A 19765-nucleotide genomic window follows, 5' to 3' on the forward strand; every position below is an offset into this window, starting at 1 on the left:
ATTCGGTTTCTACTTAATAAATGAGACCCATCGCTGGTATGTACCCATCACCTCGCGATACCGGTGCAGAGCCTTAATCAACTGAGCTATTAATTAATTTCAGCCAGTTATCATTGTGTGAATTCGAAATATATTCGTAGGATTGGTCGCAGAGATGGGAGTAAAATGTATAGAAAGTGTATGCATTTTCTGATCAGTTTAGAACGAAACAAATTTTACAGCGTAACAAAAACTGAGATGGTTACTCACCAATGGTGGAGGCAAATGTTCCAATCGTAGGCCAGCTCGATGGAAACAACTTCCAGTACTTTTGATACACTCCAGGTGCTTACAGACATCCTCTCCAGCCTTTTTGTGGCAAATAACTGCGCCGATGATACAAAGTTTCTGTTTCAAACAAGACATTTTAGATAAACAAGTAAGTTTCGTAAATAAATTCAAAAAAGTTGAAGTTTTTACACCAAGGGTAAGCAGCCCGTGGAAGGAAAAAAGTTTCTGTCTCTCTCAGCACATCTTACCTCATATGGGTTGGGGTTAAATCCTTATGTTTTTTACGGTCAATTCAATGGGACGTTTAAACTTGTAGTTTCCAATTTGTGGCGTTGGTTTGACATACGCATACGAAACAGAACTCAATAAGATGTTCAAAAACGAGATGAAAAATCAGATCAAAGGTCTCTATAGTCTAATAATGAGTAGAATTTCCTTTTCTTAATACGTGTGTATAGACATTTTATTAATTTGACCACGAATATGACAAGGTGCTTTCAACGAATATCGTTTTTTATTTTTTCTGGCGAGCATATGTTTTCATTCTAATTTTTGTTTCGGTCATATTCACAAGTAGCAAAAAGAAGAGGTGAAGTCCAAAAAATATTGTGCAATTCTAAGTGGGGGTTCGCAACGTTTCTTTTCAGTGAGATATCTCTTTGTAAAGACATTACCCGCCGAGGGACAAAAAGGTCACCACACTTTTCAGCAAGCTTTACTGGATTTGCGTTTGCTGAAACAACATTTGTTAGTGCGTAGTAGTTATCGAAATGAAGCCTTTGTTAACTCCTTTTAGACCAGCATCCTTCATAACTTCGTTACTGTAAGGGCCATGACAATGACGCTTTAAATATATGCCCCACGGTCGGAAATGAGATGTGATGACCTCATGTGTCAATTGCGCCATCATTACCAAATGATGGCCATCGTAGAACCATCATCGTGGAATCCTCGATTTCCTCAAAGCACCAAATTGAGCGAAAAATAATAAAAACTACTTAAACATACTATTGAAATCTGATAAAAACATAACAGTTACTGTGAGAAAATTTTTGTGTATTCAAAAATGGTATATTCCGTTTCTTGAATAAAAAAAAAAGGCATGCCAAAATTGGTTGCCATGGTAACATCGAGGTCAAATGAACACAAACCGACCACATCAAATTTTTCCCATGTAGTTTTCTGAAAGTCATTGAGTTTCATGCCCTCTGCGAAATATTAGAAAAAAGTGATCCAGGTTCAAAGTCGCCTCGGGCAGAAACCTCCCGTCTCGATAGGGTTAATTAAATAATGGTTTTTCTATTTCATGAAAAGACGGCCTGTATAAGTTGGCTGCCAGGGTATCTTCAAAGTTAATGAACACTAACTTATCACATACAATTTTCAAAAGGTCATGGCATTTGCGCGAGTATTTAGAAAAAGGCACCGTGGACAGAGTCCAATCCCCTTTTCCCCCGGTCTAGATAGGTTTAATACAAAACCTTTTTATGTTTAGAGTTGGAAAGGGTAAATTGAGGAAATTGCAACCGCCTACTGTAATCACCTGTAACAAATCCATCTAAACATTTTCAGTCTCCCCGTGTAGAAAATAATCTCGTTATCCTTAATTTAGAAAAATTGTGTTATTTTTAACACAGTCATTAAAAACGGACGCTAAATTGTACGTGCATAGAACAACGAACTGGAATCCCACCTGGGACGCTTCTTAAAATGGTGGTGAAAAAATGTATCCTTTACTGCCACAATCCCATCTCTTAGGGGAATTTAGAAGCACAATTAGGTTGTGTTAGAAGACAAATATTAAAATGGAGGCGATGATTAGTTAGATTGTTGGTTAAATACACAGGAGTCAAAATAACTGCAGTTGATCATGCCCAGGACTTACAATTTTTGGTGGAGCACCAGTGGGGAATCCACTAGGCAGTCTTCCTGTTGGTTTGATCATCATTGGCTGTGCGTCTTCTAGCTTGACTATGCTTCGAACTTTCTTCGCCATTTCTCGATCCTCCATCTCAAGGTAATGCAGAATAGCCTTAGGATGATATTCCATCTCTGCCGTTGCGTATGCGACCACTGAGGCGAGGAACAGCAAAGCTATCATCATTGTCTTCATCTTTACGGGTGATAATCTGTGCTCTGGAAAACACGATGTGCAAAGACAAATCAGCGTCCATTTATATAGAGGAGTTTATGCTCTTTGATCTATCGTGCGCATGTCAAGTTATGTTCGTCTCAAACAGAGCACCCCAGGTGTGTTTGAGCAGCTTGCAAAAGGTTATTTTACTCGCCTCGTGGTTAATTACGCCAACTTTTCGAAATTATACTCTTTTTAAAGTCAAAATGTAAATAAAACATTTCGTAATATCAGAGGCTTCCTCTTTAGTTTCTTTCAAGGCTCGTTACTTGGGTAAACAAGCAGGGAGAAGAGACCCTGCTCTTTGTCTTGAACTAATTAAGAGAGCTTGTCGTCTTGCTTTCAATTGGAAACATAGACTTCAAATATTTAATATTTTTCTGGATCTCCAGCTCATAAAAATAACATCTCCAAAGACTGATGATGTCGACATCGAATTAACGGTAGACTAAAAGCTAAGAACCCGCAAATGTCAATAATTTATTACAAATTTACAGAATGCAGTTGACTACTCTGCCTTGGGGAGGAGAGGGAGCGACTTCATTAAACTCTGTTCGTTCCACTTAAACGCGTTTCATTCGGCTTTATGTTGTCGTATACTTCAAACACTATATAATTAATTACATTTTCCCCCTAGCTGTTAAAAATACCAAAAAAAAAAAATTCTTTTAAGAGAGTTATTTTTCAACACGGAAAACCCATCAATGCCAATAACAGCTTGACTCAGTTGAACAACCTTTCCAAACTGAATAAATTTTGATTCTATTGTTGAAGCTGCAAGTTGTAACTTCTCAGTTTGGGGTTACACCTAAACTTGTCTTAACTTCGGCCTAATGGTTTCACCTTACTGCCATACAAGAAAATGAGAGGTAAAACTGGCTTCCCATTACGTTTGAGATTAGCCATTACGGTTAGAAGAAAAAATATTATTTTGTATGGGCGTTAAATTTACCTGGTTATCTGTGAGAACTAAAAATAAAATAAGACTCGTCTTTAGCCAGTTTCACTCTTGACAAACCTGAAACACCTTAGCATCTTCATTGGTATCGCAAATGTTTATTCAAACTCAAACATTAAAAAGGCATTAGTTTCTATATATTATAAGGTAGGGCGCTAAAGATTAGCACAGTAAAAAATCACCTTCACCTGTCCACTTCGTGCCATGTGGCACATAAGGCCTCAACACAACTCAGCCAACCAGCTCTGTCAGCCGCTGCGATTTGTACCCCACTCCAATTCTTCCAGACAGCCTTTTCCCTTTCCCTCTCCCCCGTGCCCCTCCATGTTGTCCTTGGTCTGCAGTAAAAAATAACAACTAACCAATCATTAAGATGTAAGGGCTTTCTTACCAGCAACTGAAATATGATCAAAAATATAAGTTAGATTTACAGGCTCGATACCTGATTTTTGAAGAAGTAACACACAAAAAGGGAGATCTCACCACAAAGAGTTCTATATTTCACTTTGTAGTCAAGTGTTTAAAAGAAAATTTCAATTTTTTTTTCTGATCGAAATGTCCGTATATATGTAGATAGCCATAAAATAACACGTTTTTCCAAAGTGACCATTTAATTCAATAAAAACAAAAATCAATATATGAAGTACATTGATTTTTGTAGCCACGGGTTTTAGCTGAATGTCACCACGTTCAAGTGATAAAGGATGCTTCTCGTACGAGCCGAGTTTAAAGCTCATCGAAATTTCTTTATATAAGTAGCTAGCTAAACGAAATCACGACTTAACAGAGTGAGCGTTAAATTCCATAAAGAAAAAAAGCGATATACTTCTGTAGCTATGAAACTTAGCAGAGTATCGCCGCGTTAAAAAAAAATAGGGGAGATCGTCACATATAAATTACGTTTACAGCTAAGCGTTATAGAGAGATTTTGATTGGCACTTGTGGTCGTGAGCTTGAGGTTACATTTCTTCTTCTTCTTCTTCTTCTTCTTCCTCCTCTTATTCTTCACTCTCTCTCTCTTTTTTTTTCACTATAAATTATTTTATGTTTTAATTCTGAGATATGAAGAAAAACGCCCCAGTCAGAGTTTTGAACCAGACAGTTGTTGTTATAGAGTTTTATAGTGCTGTTAAGTGTTATTAGAGTGATACATTCGCCATTTCTGGGTGATTGTTTTATTTGCGTAAACGACAACAAATTTATTTTCGTGTCATTAAAATAAAAAGAAGGATGTAAAACGCAAAGGGAATTGAAGACCAATCAAAGTGTTGTAAAGATAGAAGTTCTGATTTAAGCCAAAAGACATTTGGCTCCTCAGAGGTTTAAAATCCTTTTATCAAAACTAAAGAAATTTCAAATTTACATGTTGAAAAGTAACATTAAAGTTATTTGTTGTTTCACCGTGAAGCCGTGTAATTAAGTATGCTGCTTCCACTTTAGTTTTTGTTGGCCAGACTTTTATCTTCATTTAGCTGCCTTTTGTGTCTTACTGTGGAAATTATAAAAAATGGCGTAAATATCCTGTATTAAGACATAGTGACAAATAATGTAAAACGTGAAGGGAGCTGAAAGCCAACCAAAACGTTGTTTTTAAGAAAGAGAAGATCTGATTTAAGTCGAAGACGTTTGGCTCTGCAAAGCTTAAAAATCCTTCAATCAAGCTGAAGAAATTTCAAATTTACATCAGTTAAAAAGCAACATCACTTTTATTAGTTGTTTCACCTTCAAGCTGTGTAATTAAGTATGCTGCTTCGGCTTTAGTAAAACAAAAACACCGGGGTTTTTTTACCATACCATTATCTTCAATTACTTGCCTTTTGTGTCTGCTACTATGGAAATTAAAACAAAAGATGAAATATCTTGTGATAAGACAAAGTATGGCAAATAATGTAAAACGTCAATGGAACTAAAAGAAATCCAAAATATTTTTGAAAAGAGAAGATCTGATTTAAGCCGAAGACGTTTAGCTCTGCAAAGCTCCAGAATTCTTTGATCAAAGCTGAAGAAATTTCAAAGTTATATGTTAAAACGTAACATTTCAGTTATCCGTGGTTTCACCTTCAAGCTGTGTAATTAAGTATGCTGCTTATTAAGACGTTTCTGTTGACCATGCTATTATCTTCAATTAGCTGCGTTTTGTCTCTCCTTAACTGTCAATTTTACAAAAGACGGGGAAAATATCTTGTGACAAGACAAATTATGCCAAAGAATGGTAAACGTCAAGGGAACTTAAAGCTAATCAAAATACTGTTTCAAAAAGAGAAGATCTGGTTTAAGCCGAAGACGTTTGGCTCCGCAAAGCTTTAAAATACTTTAATCAAAGCTGAAAATTTTCAAATTTATATGCTAAAAAGTAAAATTACAGTTATGTGTAGTTTCACCTGGAAGCTGTATAATTAAGTATGATGCTTCGGCTTTAATTTTGTAAAACAATTAGCGGTAGCTGCCTTTCTGTCTCCCACTTTCAAGTTTGCAAAAGATGGGGTAAATATCTTGTAACAAGAAAACGTATCACAAAGAATGGAAAACGTGAAGGGAACTAAAGCCAACCAAAATGTTTTTAACAAGTAAAGATCTGATTTACATCGAAGGCGTTTTGCTCTGCAAAGCTATAAAAAGCAGAAGAAATTTACAAGTTATAGTTATCCGTGGTTTCACTTTCAAGCTTTGTAATTAAGTAAGAAAGACGTTTTGTTGACCATTAACTATGATCTTCAATTAGATGCCTTTTGTGTCTCGTACTGTCAAGTTTACCAAATACGTTGTAAATATCTTGTAACAAGACAAATTAGATAATGAAAGCCGCTCATGCTGACTTATGGCTTCCCCTAGTTTTATAGGAGGGCTCCGTGCGCCGAAGGCGCGCGCGGAGCCCCATACCTAAGAGAATTTGGTAAACCCATCAATGTGAAAAAAATATTGTTTTGGTTTTGACTTCTTCCGTCCGTCCCTATGCCATGTAAAATGTGAAATGCCACCCTTAAGTTAACCTTGCTTTGGCGGGAAGTTGTGTGGCCAATTACCTCTTAGGAAAATTTATAAACGAAGCTAAAATATACTCGTTGAATATGTCGACAAACCTGCAAAGAAAAGTAAGGGATAGGGAAAGAAAACGAAAACGCAGGCTATAAATGAGCAAAGTTCAACGTAAAAGACAGCGATAGAATGCCAGCCGAAAAGACAGAGTATATTGCCGTTTGAGTCAGTTCGGCGCACCTCGTGGAAACTACTTTTCTCATTTTTTCTCTGTTTCTGAGAGGGCTGTATCCTGAAAATCCTACAATCTGACCGGGTCCGGGAGAAGCAGAATTTTCCTATCTCTCAAGATAACAACAAACGGGAAATCTTAAAATGAAATCATTTTCCTGCCATCCGGCGAAGCGAAACGGTGAATTTTGTCTCTTGAAGTGAAACTAATCGCTCACAAACAGTTGTAAAACGAATAAAAACTCAGCAAGGGAGTAAAAGGATTGATAATTCTCAAAAGAGGCCAGCCGATTCATTTCGCCGAGATGAACAGAAACGATAACGTAGATGGCCATGGTGTGGAAGGTGCTGCTGTACGAACATTACATAGGGAATGTTCTTCTGTGTTTCCTATGGTTATATAAGAAAGGGGTATCAGTTTGTTGTTTTATGTATGCGAAAGCCCGTACCATTTCGGCTAAAGGGAGTTTGTATCGTAAAGGGTAAGAAGGATAAGGAGAAGATCCCTGGACGTGGCTACCTCCTATTAACTGTGTGCTACGTTATCAAAATAGCGTGGTATGAATGACACTTTATTTCAATAGTGTGCATAATTACAGTCAAGACTGTTGTCTTTCTTTATTTATTTGTTTATTTATTTATTTATTTATTTATAAACTTCGCCAGAGGAGAAAAGGAAAACATCAGGAAGAAACCTCTGACAGGAGAGAACTCACAGAACGATAAGTTCCAATAACGAGACTCCTTGCATAAATGAAATTACAGCATAATAATTAAGTATTGACAACTATTTAACAACACATTTAATAATACAGGTAATAATCTGCATTGATGACATGGTAGATTTTTTTATAACAGCTGTTATAGAGTTTGCAATACCTAGAAGTCAAAAACTGATATCAATCGTCGACACTCAAGTTTCATTAATCATCTCAGAGTGCAAGAAAGTATTATTAACGATTTGACCAAAATATAGGTATGTTGCACCTGATTACTCACCGCAATTATGCCCTGGAAGGACTAGAGGCAACTTAGTCTGAATATAACTGCAACCTCTTCTGGAAGAGTTTATTTTATCACGCGATCGAACAACAATTTCTCCTTTTCAAGCTGCCACTCAGTCCCTAAGACAATTATAAGGTATACGAACATAAAAAAAATTCGTTGTTAACTGATTACTGGCGAATCCTTCTTTAAGTTGTTCAATAACAATTCAAAAGAAAAGGTACGCAATAGTAATTTAAGGATCACAGTTGCTAGGGCAATCAACGAACAGTTTAACTTAATTAAGTTTCTACTCCAAATGATTGATTTTATTCCTTGCTTGATCAGTTAACTTTGTGATGTATTGCACTAACTTAAGTTGGGAGTAGGACAACTTAGAATCTTATGAAAAATCCATATCTCCTCTGAAATGTCTTTTCCTAAATGAAAGTAAAAAACAAATGTCCAACCCTCCTTTACTAAAAGGAAGCTGCAAAAAAGTGAAATTTGAAATGCAGGGTGACTCTTTCCAACAGGAAAATGTGTAGTTTTAGGTCCGCGGTTAGCCTCTTCTATTAAACAAGGCGGAATGATAAAAGACTGTAAGTAAGTTCTGCTGCTAAAAAGCATTATTATAGGGCTCAAACCAGCACGCTATTCTATGCTTCTGTGAACCATTCACCTTTGAAGTTTACACATTTTCAGTGGCCAGAGTTTTCTCATACACTATAGGGTTAACGAGCTCGTTATAATGGCGTTAACTAGCGGTGACCGTCGAACGATGGTATTTGTGGCTGTTGTTTATGTTGTTACCTGTATGTTAGCCATTGCCGCTTTAGTTTTGGCTGCAATAATGGTATCTATGGTGAGGTCTTCCAACGTTTCTGCTCCGAAAACAGATCAACAAAGTGCTTTGGTGCAAGGTAAGCAGAATAAAAAGGCAGAAGAGTTAGTTGTCAAGTTCGCAAGAAATATAATGGAAATCTGCTGCTTACAATTTATTATATTCAAACGTTTTTAGGTGCCTTTGACTGATATGATAATAGTTTGGCAAAAGGCCAGAATGACTCAATTCATCTCGAATAAGCCTGTTAAGAACTAAATGAAAACACTCAGTACTGTGTTCCAACACAAAAGTTAAGTTATATACCTTTTTGTTAAACTGTTACAGTCTGGTTTTAACTTAATATCTTAGGTTTTAAATTTCTGAAAGAGCGCGATCCCTTTACTAAAGAGATAGAGCTGTTTTCATGACGAGATCCACTGCTGAACAGCTTGCTTCCATCGCTGTGATAAAATATTGTATGTGCAAATTATTCTGTAGAATACAGCTACTATCCCCACAGTAACTGATTCTTGACCTTGGCAAAGTTTTCGTTTCTAGGATTCCTTGACTGTTCCTAAGACTTGCATAGCAGCAGCTTTTTCAACGGCACCTTCATTTCTTTCTGAGTTCAACAAACTCTTTCTATATTAAAGTGCCCATAACGACATTTTTTTTTTATTTTCTTATCTGAATCTAAACATCACCCGAAGAACTTCCGCGAAAAAAATTTTCGATTTGCATAATACGCGAATTTTTTATGAACTTTACAAATCTTTGAAATCCTATTTTATTGCGGTCAATCCGCCTCGCTGATAAGAATGCCGACGGGCTCTCAATAGGGCCCCGTGACATAGTCTGTGACGTACATTCAGGAACTCTCGTGTCTATGCACTCTCTTGTCCTTCAGTAAAGTCCGTTCGCTGCAGAAAGAAAATCGTCAGATTCACCGGTAGGAAGGAAAAAATTAGCTCCAAATAAGTATATTCCATGGCAGAAAACTTATCTGACACGGAAAGTGAGCAAACTGCTGAAGAAAGCAGCTAGGACGAATTTGGAGGCGTCGAAGTCGAGGCGATAGATGGCGTCCACGAAACAAGTAATACGTGTGAAGATGATGATACACTCGAACCGTACGCGGACGAGCCGATAGCAGACGAAGAGTGGCTAAAAAGATATCGCAAGGAACAAGAGGAGAAGCGACGACTCGAGGAAGATTTAACGAAACGCTTGGAAAATAAAGTGCGTGTTAGTGGATGGTAAAGTTCTCACATTGCATTTTGCATACGCGCTCTTCATTATCATCTGTCAAAACTATGGCCAAGTACTCACATACATTCGAACGAATTATTATCCATGTAGGTGTACTAATGTGGTAACTGTAGCCGTGATCTGCTAGCAAATATCAGCGAGTGCTACTGCTGCAAGGAACTCGTAGGCAATTGGGAAGCGCTGACTAGCGACATTGTTCTCGCGGAACTACAGGAAGGACACGTCTTGACCTGTGATAATAATAGCTTGTCTCGTTCTCTGAAATTTCGGCCGTAAATTTAAGGTGGCCGAATACAGTTTTTTAGTGTACAGATGTTAGAAGATGTTAGATGTTGGTATGGTGTAAGACCAACTAAGAAAGAATGTATTTTTGTTCGTCTTGTTGAGCTAAGTATCGTTTCCATGGCAACGCAGCGAACTATTAAACGTCCATAAATAGTAGGTTTCCTTTATTTTTAGAAAATGTACTCGTTAGATTTTTTTCCATTTTTTGTATCCAGAACAACTCAAAAAATTGTGACACAGTTGCACTATTTCATGTAATTTTAACAGAGAGATCTCCTGTAAATATTGATTTTGCATTTTAATGTTTTGTAAAGATACCCTCTGTTAGATTTAGGTTTCTCTTTGTAGAGTTACGCTTTTAGGGAACTATTTTCATTCCAAATTTCAGGGAATTCTAATGAGCGGTTCCTTAGAAAACAGTTCATTTCCACGAAAACAACCAGTCGCAATTTTTGGTCAAATACGCATGCGTGGTTTTATTTGGGTTTCATGGCAAAGATGAAAAGCATGCGAAAGGTCTTGGTGAATGTTTTTTTTGCTCGGAAAGAAAAGACAAAGGGTCCAGAAACGAGAAACTTAGTTATTTAGGATTAAAACTTAACTTTATTATCCATTTCATGTGAAATTGAGGGATCACTTTATCGACCGCCGTATTTGCGTACCACAACCGTAGCGCGCGCTTAATAGCATCACTTACAGAATCTGTAAAGCGCGCGCAAACTGTGTTCAGCCACCTTAATTGCAGGATGGAAGTTGTTAGCTTGTTCAATGAAAAGGTTAATATCCTTTTTGTCACTGTCCCACAGTTAGAAAATGACATCAATAAAACGTTTCCATTCTATTGGTTTTGCTTTGCTTTGACTTGTCACTTTTGTTTCAATATCGGCCATATGTTTGCAGACGCAACGGCCATTTTTGTACCTATTGCAGTTCCATGGGTCTGAAGATAATTGTTTCCAACAAATTGGAATGAATTTTTCTGACGAATAAGTTTAAGTATTTCTTTGAGGTAGTGTGACGGTATAGGAGGTTTATTGCTGTGGAATGCCTCGTATGCTTTGCATACTGTTGTAATTTCCCCCTCCTGTCAGTGGTATATTTGTATACAAGCTTGTTACATCCATTGATAATAAGATAGCATCTTGAGAGACCTTGGTCTTTCCTATAAAGTTTACGAAATCCATTGTATCTTTTAGGCGCATACGTCTTGCAAAATGTGCGAAGTCTAACAAGAGCTGTCGTCTAATGTAATTCGCGTCTGTCACCCGGCCGGTGTCGGGACAAATTTGAGCCCTTTAGAAATAACGCTAACAGGCTGTCGCTAAGTTGTTGGTTTGAAAAATTCTTTATGAATTTCTCGTGTTTTTCTCTTTGTGTCTCAATCCGTTTTTTAGCCAATTTTTTTCTGCGCTCTTTGCGCTTATTATTTGTTTTGTGCCCTTTTTTTATTTTGAACCCCCGTTGTGGTGGTTAGGTTTTCACAGATAACACTGTTATACTTTTGAACATTTTTATTGTTTGCAGAATTCTGCAACACATGTGTGTACAATATTTGTTTGAGCTCGTTGAATTCTTGCTGCAGTTTATCTACCTTATCTACATCGTGGTTTTACAATGCAATGCAACCTATGCCGAGAATGACTAGGGTTTACATGATTTTTTTTGCAATTGATGTATGAAATTTTATTAACATGGTTTACGATGTAAATTTTAATTCATTTTTTAGAATTTTCTAGAATTTAGCTAGGCGTCCACTATTAGTAGAGGGGACTTCTCCCCTCAGCTACATTTCTTGACACGTTAATAAAGTTATTATTATTTTCTCTGTTCGCCGAGTGCGACTGTTCTCGCATCAATCTATAATTTACATTAGTGCTAGCATTTGTGCTAGTATTTTTTGAGAGCTTAGTCTCAACGAAACTTGGCGGATCTCACGATCTATGAGAATATATACCAAAACAATTACGCCATATTTTGTAAAACTTGCGACTGAGTTAACAGTGAGGTCAAACTATAAACCTCAGAAGGTTACAACGTTTAGAATGTCACAAGCGGGTGTGAATATTTACCGAAAGCTTGCCATTCGCTTTTCCCTGCTCCTCTTCGAAGGTGGCTCTTGGTCTTCGTCTTCCTTTCGCTTAGCATGTTTTGAGGGATAAACACAAACGCCGATGTCATCCTACTTCAGTTCACGTTTTAAGTTTAAACCTGAATTCATCAGCCTTGTGAAATCCTCGTCATTGAAGTGCATCGAGTGCAAGGACGAGGTCTTTCCAGGCGTCCACATCTTCCTCCGCTCCAGCACAAAATCGATCCATTTCTTTCGCCTCCTCAGTCTTTGCGGGCATGTGGTGCCAAAGAAAGGAATCCTGTGCATGCTTATTCCATTCGCTTCGTCTTTGATGTTTCCACATCTCGTTGCGACACATCTTTCCGGCATTTTCGAGAAACGTGCAAAAATACCGCGACTTGTTTTCCTTGAGATTCAGAGAAAGGCTGAAGTCACGTGTACGTTCCTGAATCTACGTCACAGCTCTTGCTAAACCGAGAGGAGACTAATGCGAATGGTGGGCCAAAATGGCGGCAAGATTGAACGGCTTATAAAATTCATTAAAAATTCGTGTTGAATGCAAATCGAAAATTTGGTGATGTTTAGATTCAGATGAGAAAATAAAAAAAATTCCGTTATGGGCACTTTAAACTTCAACCAAGATCGCTTCGCAACTCCTTCATCGTATGTCTTCTTTGTTGCTGTAAACAGACGAACTGTGTTGAAGATATCAGGCAGTTTACTTCCATAGTTTTGACAAAAATTTTTTTTCGATTATGCCGTTTGCGACATATTTTGCGATCAAGCTAAACATTACAACTGACGTTACACACTGATCTTCGAACCCCAAGATTTAATAACATAAAATGTGGTACACTTACCATCGCATTGACTGGCAGCGACTTAGGACGAAAGAAATAATAAAAAAAAAAGATGAAAAATAATTATAATGCAAGCCATTGCTTTGAAACCATGACAATACATATCATAGGCTTTACGCGTGCTTTGTCTCAGTGTGAGTTAAATCCACGTCAGAAGTTATTTCAACTTTTAATGTGCAACAGCAAAACGAGTTTAATAACCGAACACATCTTTGTTTGTTTTCCATATTAGTTGGAGATTTACTGTTAGTTGAAGGAAAGCTCGATAAGTTCGGGATTTTCAGTGACTGCGTGAAAAAATTTTCCTAATTTTATCGCTTCAAAACACGCGTTGGTAGTCTTCTAATTTCATTTTAAAGTGAAGGAATTTTAAATATGAACAGCCCAAAAATCTTCTGCAAATGAAGTTATAACTTTATCAATCCTTTGAAAACAAAGTAGTTGCATTAAAAATTTGGTGTAGTGCTCCATATGGCTTTCCACTAACACTAGCGTATTTGATTCGCTTAATTACAAAAACATACCTACTAAAAATTGGCCACATTTAGAGACTAAATCTTGACTGACGGAAGATTTTATTCAACAAGGAGACCCAATACAAGAAATCAGGGTCAAGGTTTGTATAGAAAAGGCCGGAAAGAAGTGGATTTGGTTTGCAATCAGACATAACATTGACATCTGCACTAAAATGGAACATGACCAATAATCCTACAAAACAAGTGGACGATAATGGCGCTAACTTAAGCTTGCTTGAGATCTAACTCAAAACCCGGTCCTTTGTTACTCAAGGTTACCTTTCTATGACAGAGCAAGAACATGTTTTTAATCGATTGTTCATCTTGATACAAGACTTATTCTTCACGCTAATCACCGATAGCGATCGAACACCTTGCTGATGTTCTAACATTCTCGATCAGAAATCCGACAAAAAGATGACATTTCTCGTGCATTCGACCGCTCGCCTAACATCGCTACAGTGAAAAGAGCGAAAAATAATCCAACAGCTTTTCAAAGTCACACTTTTTTAAAAGAAAATTCTTATCAACTCTTGTTTTCGGCATTGCTCATCATTTTACTTTAAGTCCCGGTTGTTGAGGGAAAAAATTTGAACGGGGAACACTGTAGGGTTGTTTTCGAACAATACAAATACTTAGTCTTTTTCCTGAACAAAATTGAAGGATAAAATCTCGGTTTCTGCCTAGAAATCATTTATAAGAGCTACTTTCTACGGCCAAAGACTGCTACCTCCTGAAGAAGAGCTCTTAATATCAACCTTCACTTTCAGGCCGAGTAAAGTTACCCGTTTTACAACGAAAAATAATAATAATGAAAATTGTTATTTTGTATTCTGGGTTTGTAAATAAAGCAAAAAAAAAATGGTAATCCCAACGTTCACAGTTGCCTATGTATATGCTAAGGCATTCAACAAACTATTAACCTTAAATTACTAACCTTGCTTGTATTTCCACTAAATTATGCTGAGACCGGTGAAACTTGCAATTATGAGTGATAATATCTGAGTTTTTGTTAACCGATTTGAACATTTATTGTAAGCCAGTAAAATTGCTTCGAGTCCCACATCGATTGTGATATTGTTAATTTTGTCCTCAACAGAACAGCGACGTTTGACTACTCCTTCCCAAAGTTGCTGCTGCTGTTAAGGAGCAATGGTGTTTAGTACCTAAGAAACTCTTTCGTCGGCTCTTATAATGAATTCTTCCTTCGACGCCCCAGACAGTGCTTCCCACTTGCAGTCAACATAGTGAGGTAATGAGGTGAAGTTACCATCCGTTATGACAGCCATTGTATTGTTTAGTGTCTCAAGGTTTATTCTCTCCCGTTCGCCCTCTGGTAAGTACATGCTTACTTGTTCTTCCTGCGAGGAGCTGCTAGGAACAAAAAAGCTGATCCAACGGATAAACGATAGTGTGCCGAAATGCGTGGTGGACGTAATTGCCTAAGTAAAGACTTTGGTGTTGAAGCGAATGCAGCTAGTTTCGTCAATTGCTCTTCATGTTTCACAATTGCTGGGGAGGCTGGAACATCAACAATTACAGTTCGGCATGAGCTGCAAATGGCTGAAATGGTACAAGGAAAAGAATGATCAGAACACATGGAATGATACCTGTTCAAGCAAATAGTCCTTCAGTTCGCATTACAGAAAACCTTCTAGTGCACTTGCAAATTACGATCGGTTTTCGACCTTGAAAACAATGCAAAAAAGTAACTTTATTTTCTCGGTGAAAGAGCTGGTTGTTTATAAAAATAGTGTTTTAGTATATACGTTAATTGGGGTAGCGAATGCAAGGTACATCCGCCTGTCTTTAAGTTTTGATTACTGGTCCTATAAGAATGGCAATAGAATGGCAATGGTAATATGTCATTAGAATGATCTTCCTTACCGGTTAGAGTTTTTTTTTTCTTTAAAAAAAGAGGAAAGTAAAAGAATCTGCTTGAAAGAACAGTGCCACCCCCTGGTATCATGGACAGAAATAAGAAAACATATTTAGAGTATATATTTACCAGAGCCGATAGCAACGACAACGCCAGTGTTCCTGTAGATTCTCTCCGCCATGAATTTGCTCACACGCCTCTTGCGGGTGAATGCTTTGGTGCGATGGTGCTTTTTCTTCATGGCATGGATGACAACATTTATCCTTCAGCACAATTCGCAAGTTAACAACTATACCGTGTCTAACATAAGTAATTCAGGATTGAGGGGTGTAACGATTTCACTAGCATGTGTCCCCCTCCACCCACTACCTCCCCCCCCCCCCCCACTCCCACACTACCACACACAGGTAGAAAGCCAGAAATCTACTCTCTAGGGAAAAACTTGAGTGAAGAAAGTGTCAGGTGAGTAATGCATTAGCATCACTAGGGAAGAGATGTTTCATTAAGAGCCTGCAGCTACAAAAAAGCCAACAACAACCAAACGTAATTTGCGCGATAAGGAACAATCAGCTTTGCTCGGAAATGACAGGGTTGTAACCTGGGATTGTAAGCTATATTTCTATGAACTGAACCTTCAAAGGGCCTGCCTTCAAAGGTGGGTATCCTGTGGTATGTTATAATGCCAAATAAGACTCATGCATCGATCAATCCTTTAAAAATCTCTATTCATTACCTTTGCTTTATAAAGCGTAGTAAGTTGAAACCGATGCTTTGTGCGCACGGTCATCCTTCCAACATCTACCTGGTTAATTGCTCTTCCGGAACGATTCAGGATCAGTTCCTATTCAAGGACACACGTGGACTCATTGCCTATGCATTAGCACGCAGTTTAATTAGGTTAGATCTTCCAAGCAAATCCCATAACACAAACTAATTCGGCAGATTTTGAGACAATATAAGGACTTCTTAACGATGCGAAGCAGAGTCCATATACGGGAAAACATTCTGTACGTATGTCATGGTGTCATTATCAATTCGTTGTACCGTTTCAAAATCGAATGTAGTTTCTTTTTATCGTAATTCATCTATTATTGTAGAAAAGAATGTTAAATCAATTAGTTGAGCTTCAGAATACAACGATAAATCTGAGATAGGTTTTAAAACTGGGTATAAGAATCCTAAAATTATACCGCCTCTATTTACATACTAAAATAACTAATTTTTGTTACCAAGAAAGTTATCCGTGAAACAAGACATTTTCTCACTCAAAATGTCAATTTCAGCGAAAAGCTTCGATGCAGCATGTTTGCAAAGATTTTTCAAGTTCCTTTATCTAAGACGAAACTGGCAAATATAGGAAACCGGTAGGGTTTCACGCTCGAATTGTGATTGCGTGATACGCGTCTGAACAGGTAAAGCTGAATGTAAACAAACAGAGCGAGCAGACGAAAAACAGCCTTCAACTTCAAGTTATTCTTATTGTTGTTTTTGGTCATAGAGATTGTTGTGATAAAATAACTGCGCTCTTACCTTTCAAGGTTAGGGTTTTAGTCAACCCCTTTGCCCTTCCTGTGAACAATTTGTTGAATGTTTGTTTCTCTTCGCAAGAATCAAGTAAATTACCTCGGGAAATGTTCAATCAGTCATAAACAAACAATTTGAGACGACAATATCGTAAAATATCGTGGTCTCTCTTCAACAGAAAAGAGTCCACTGGATCGCGATAAAAGCCATTTTTGCGCGTGTATGATCCTTAACAGATATTTTGAATCAGCTGCTGCTTTGGTATGACCAGGTCTTCCCCTTGCCCCAGACGCACCTGACCCCTTTTCCTTCAACCATTCAGTCATATCATTCTCGCAGGATAATAAAGGAACCATTCCTGTTTCGTGCGGAGCCCATGCGGTGGCACCGCACTGATCACTTACCCCTCCAAAGGAACAAAGTGCCATTGTGAAATTACCCTTGAATTTCTTACACCTGATAAAACATACCCGCGAAACGAAAGAAGAACGTAACCTCGGTCCAGTCCCCACTCTCTACTATGTCCAAAATGGTGGGCCAGTTGATTTTGCATCATCTCAATGCCCTGTCATCGTTTGGTTATTGTATTTAGCAACAAAAGTTTTTTGTTTTACTATCGAGCTCTCCTAACTGTGTGTTACTTCTGAGGGATGGTTTCATTTACTCCGCTCTAGACGACTCTAAAGTAACGGGTCACATTGACACTGCTATAAACTGCAGCTCGTATATCTCTACTTATATATCTATGTATGCATGGCCATGCTCCTTTACTGGTGGGTATTTACAAGAACTGTTCAGGCTGTTAACAGACATAGATTATATGCTAACGAACGTTTTCGTTAAGCTAACTTTATCTTGTATCTTGAGACTTTCTATGCTTGGAGCAACGGAGAAGAACGGTATGACTTGGAATTGAATATTAATCAATGAAAAATTCAAGTATCGTTCAGAAAGATCGTTAAATCGAGGTAAGGCCTTCATCATTTGTGCTGTTTGATGGGTACTAGGATTTGGATTTCAAAGTACAAATTAACCCTTGTTTTGCTAAATCAGGGTATTTGTTGTGCTAATCAAAGGCCGTTAAGAGCAATTGTAAGGTAAGAATCAGAGTATTAAATTTCTAAACAATTAAACTGATTGGCTTTAACAATTCATTTTCACTGACCAAATACAGAATAAGGGCTTCATGTCAACAATTTGGTTTCTTTATGGCATGAATTGTGCTCAAAATTCCATTTTGCATGACCTTATAGAGGTATGGAGTGTACTAGTGTTTGTGACAAAAATTCAACAAACCGTGATATGCCAAATTTTTCTCAACTGATTTTGATAAGTGGGTTAATAAAGTAAATAATGGTTTAGGTACGGATGTTATGCAAGAAGGCAGGTAGATACACTGATTTTTTGAAAAATGGCAATTTTGAGTTGTAATTTTGACATTAATTTTGGCCAAACTCTAGCCCCAGGCTCCTCTCTGTCCAATACCTGGAGGGCAAAGTTACATGCATGAGATGAAAGCTCTATTATAGTAATATTCATAGTCAAATTAATTTGGCAGCACAATTTACCTGTTACGTTTTATGGCATTTTCAAAATGACCCCTGAAAGGCCGGATTTTTTGTACTCAAAGGGCAAAAAATGAGACCCCCCTGAAACTCTAAAACTTAAAGTCAGAGAACTGAGCCAAATTGGCTTTTGAAATATCTCATGGCAACCAACTTCTGTGCCAAGTTTCAGCCAATCGGCTGACCACAAGTTTTGGCCCCGGGAACACTTTCTCAGACAATGACACTTAAGGTCAGAATACCCCCGCTGAGGTATCCGAGGCTGAATTGGTTTAGCCTGTCATGACGAGGTTTGCAAAAACGTTTGCTTTATTGGGTGGATCAGCTCTACGGGAGTTGGTAAAACACTTTTGGTTCATCCGCCCTTCACGGACTGGGACATTAATTTCGCCCTCTATCCACAGTTCCAGTCGTTTAACCAAACACTCTTTGCCTTAGAGTTCTGGCTCGCTTTAGCGAGGGGGACAATAGCTGCTTTAAGAGCAATGTGTTGCATTTCTGAATTAATGTTCCAATCGTTTATGTGCTGTGTTAATTTATCAATGAAATAGTTTCCTGTTTTCCCATAGGGGACAAGAAAAGTGTACCTCCGCCAATTTTGTGATCACGTTATAACCATTGTCGATGGTGGACGTGTTGACTTTTATTGTTCTTCCATCACTATGTCGGCCCCAAATAAATGAAGATGGCGTGAAAATGGGTTTCTATTCCGGCAAGCTCCCTGGCATGCTGTTCGACGCATTTTCAAAGGTTGAGTGATCGCGCTTCTCTGTCGGCCCCTCTGAAAGTTGTACTGCAGATGTAAGCAAATCCAGTATCGACTGATTACGATTTTGGCTTTGCTGGTCACCATTGTTTTGATCTCGATTGTCATGAAGCCCTCCACAAGAAATCATATTACTCGCAATATTAAACGCGGACTGAGAAACATATCGACTTCGTTGAACAATCAGGTCAACAACCAGAGACATTTATACCATCCACTGGCGTTCCACAATTTACTTGTCTCTGAAGATGACTTCGATCCGCTCAGGTTGTCGAAACGTCAGTCAATGTCACCTCAAACAGTCCTTTTCAGGACTACACTCACCTGGATGATCATAATTAACTTACCTCTGACATGACTCCTACGTTCAAACTAGTTGCAATTTTAAAATCATTTAGTTTCGAGAGTGGTTGGCCAAAACGAGGACACGGTACCAATACAGCAAAGAATATCGCGGCCAATGAAAATTATTAAAACATATGTAAGAAAACTAAAAAAATGTCCCTCCAAAAAAAAATATCCCCCAAAAACCTGAGGCAAAAATTGCGTCCAAAGAACATTTTTATGTCATTATTAATTACGCTTTTTAACGCACATTTTCCGCCTTTTGGTTCACGTAGTTGCTATTTTTTTTTCTCCTTTGTTTTAAGGA

At 37.9% G+C, this 19765-nt stretch overlaps 1 protein-coding gene across 1 annotated transcript in view; it reads right to left on the minus strand.

Moving 5' to 3' along the window:
• Positions 1 to 2577, minus strand: part of LOC146462830 (uncharacterized) — a 3262-nt gene extending 685 nt beyond the window's left edge. Inside the window, exons 1-2 of the mRNA XM_085085123.1 lie at positions 2156 to 2577; positions 250 to 387 (exon numbers count right to left, since the gene is read on the minus strand). Coding sequence (XP_084941249.1) covers positions 250 to 387; positions 2156 to 2383 — 366 coding nt within the window. The 5' untranslated portion in view covers positions 2384 to 2577. The remainder of the gene's footprint in view (positions 1 to 249; positions 388 to 2155) is intronic.
• Between the last annotated feature and the right edge of the window lie 17188 nt (positions 2578 to 19765).

Source organism: Pavona decussata, unplaced genomic scaffold, assembly GCF_977016875.1.
Source record: "Pavona decussata unplaced genomic scaffold, jaPavDecu1.1 SCAFFOLD_184, whole genome shotgun sequence".
In the NCBI taxonomy this organism is placed as follows: Eukaryota; Metazoa; Cnidaria; class Anthozoa; order Scleractinia; family Agariciidae; genus Pavona; species Pavona decussata.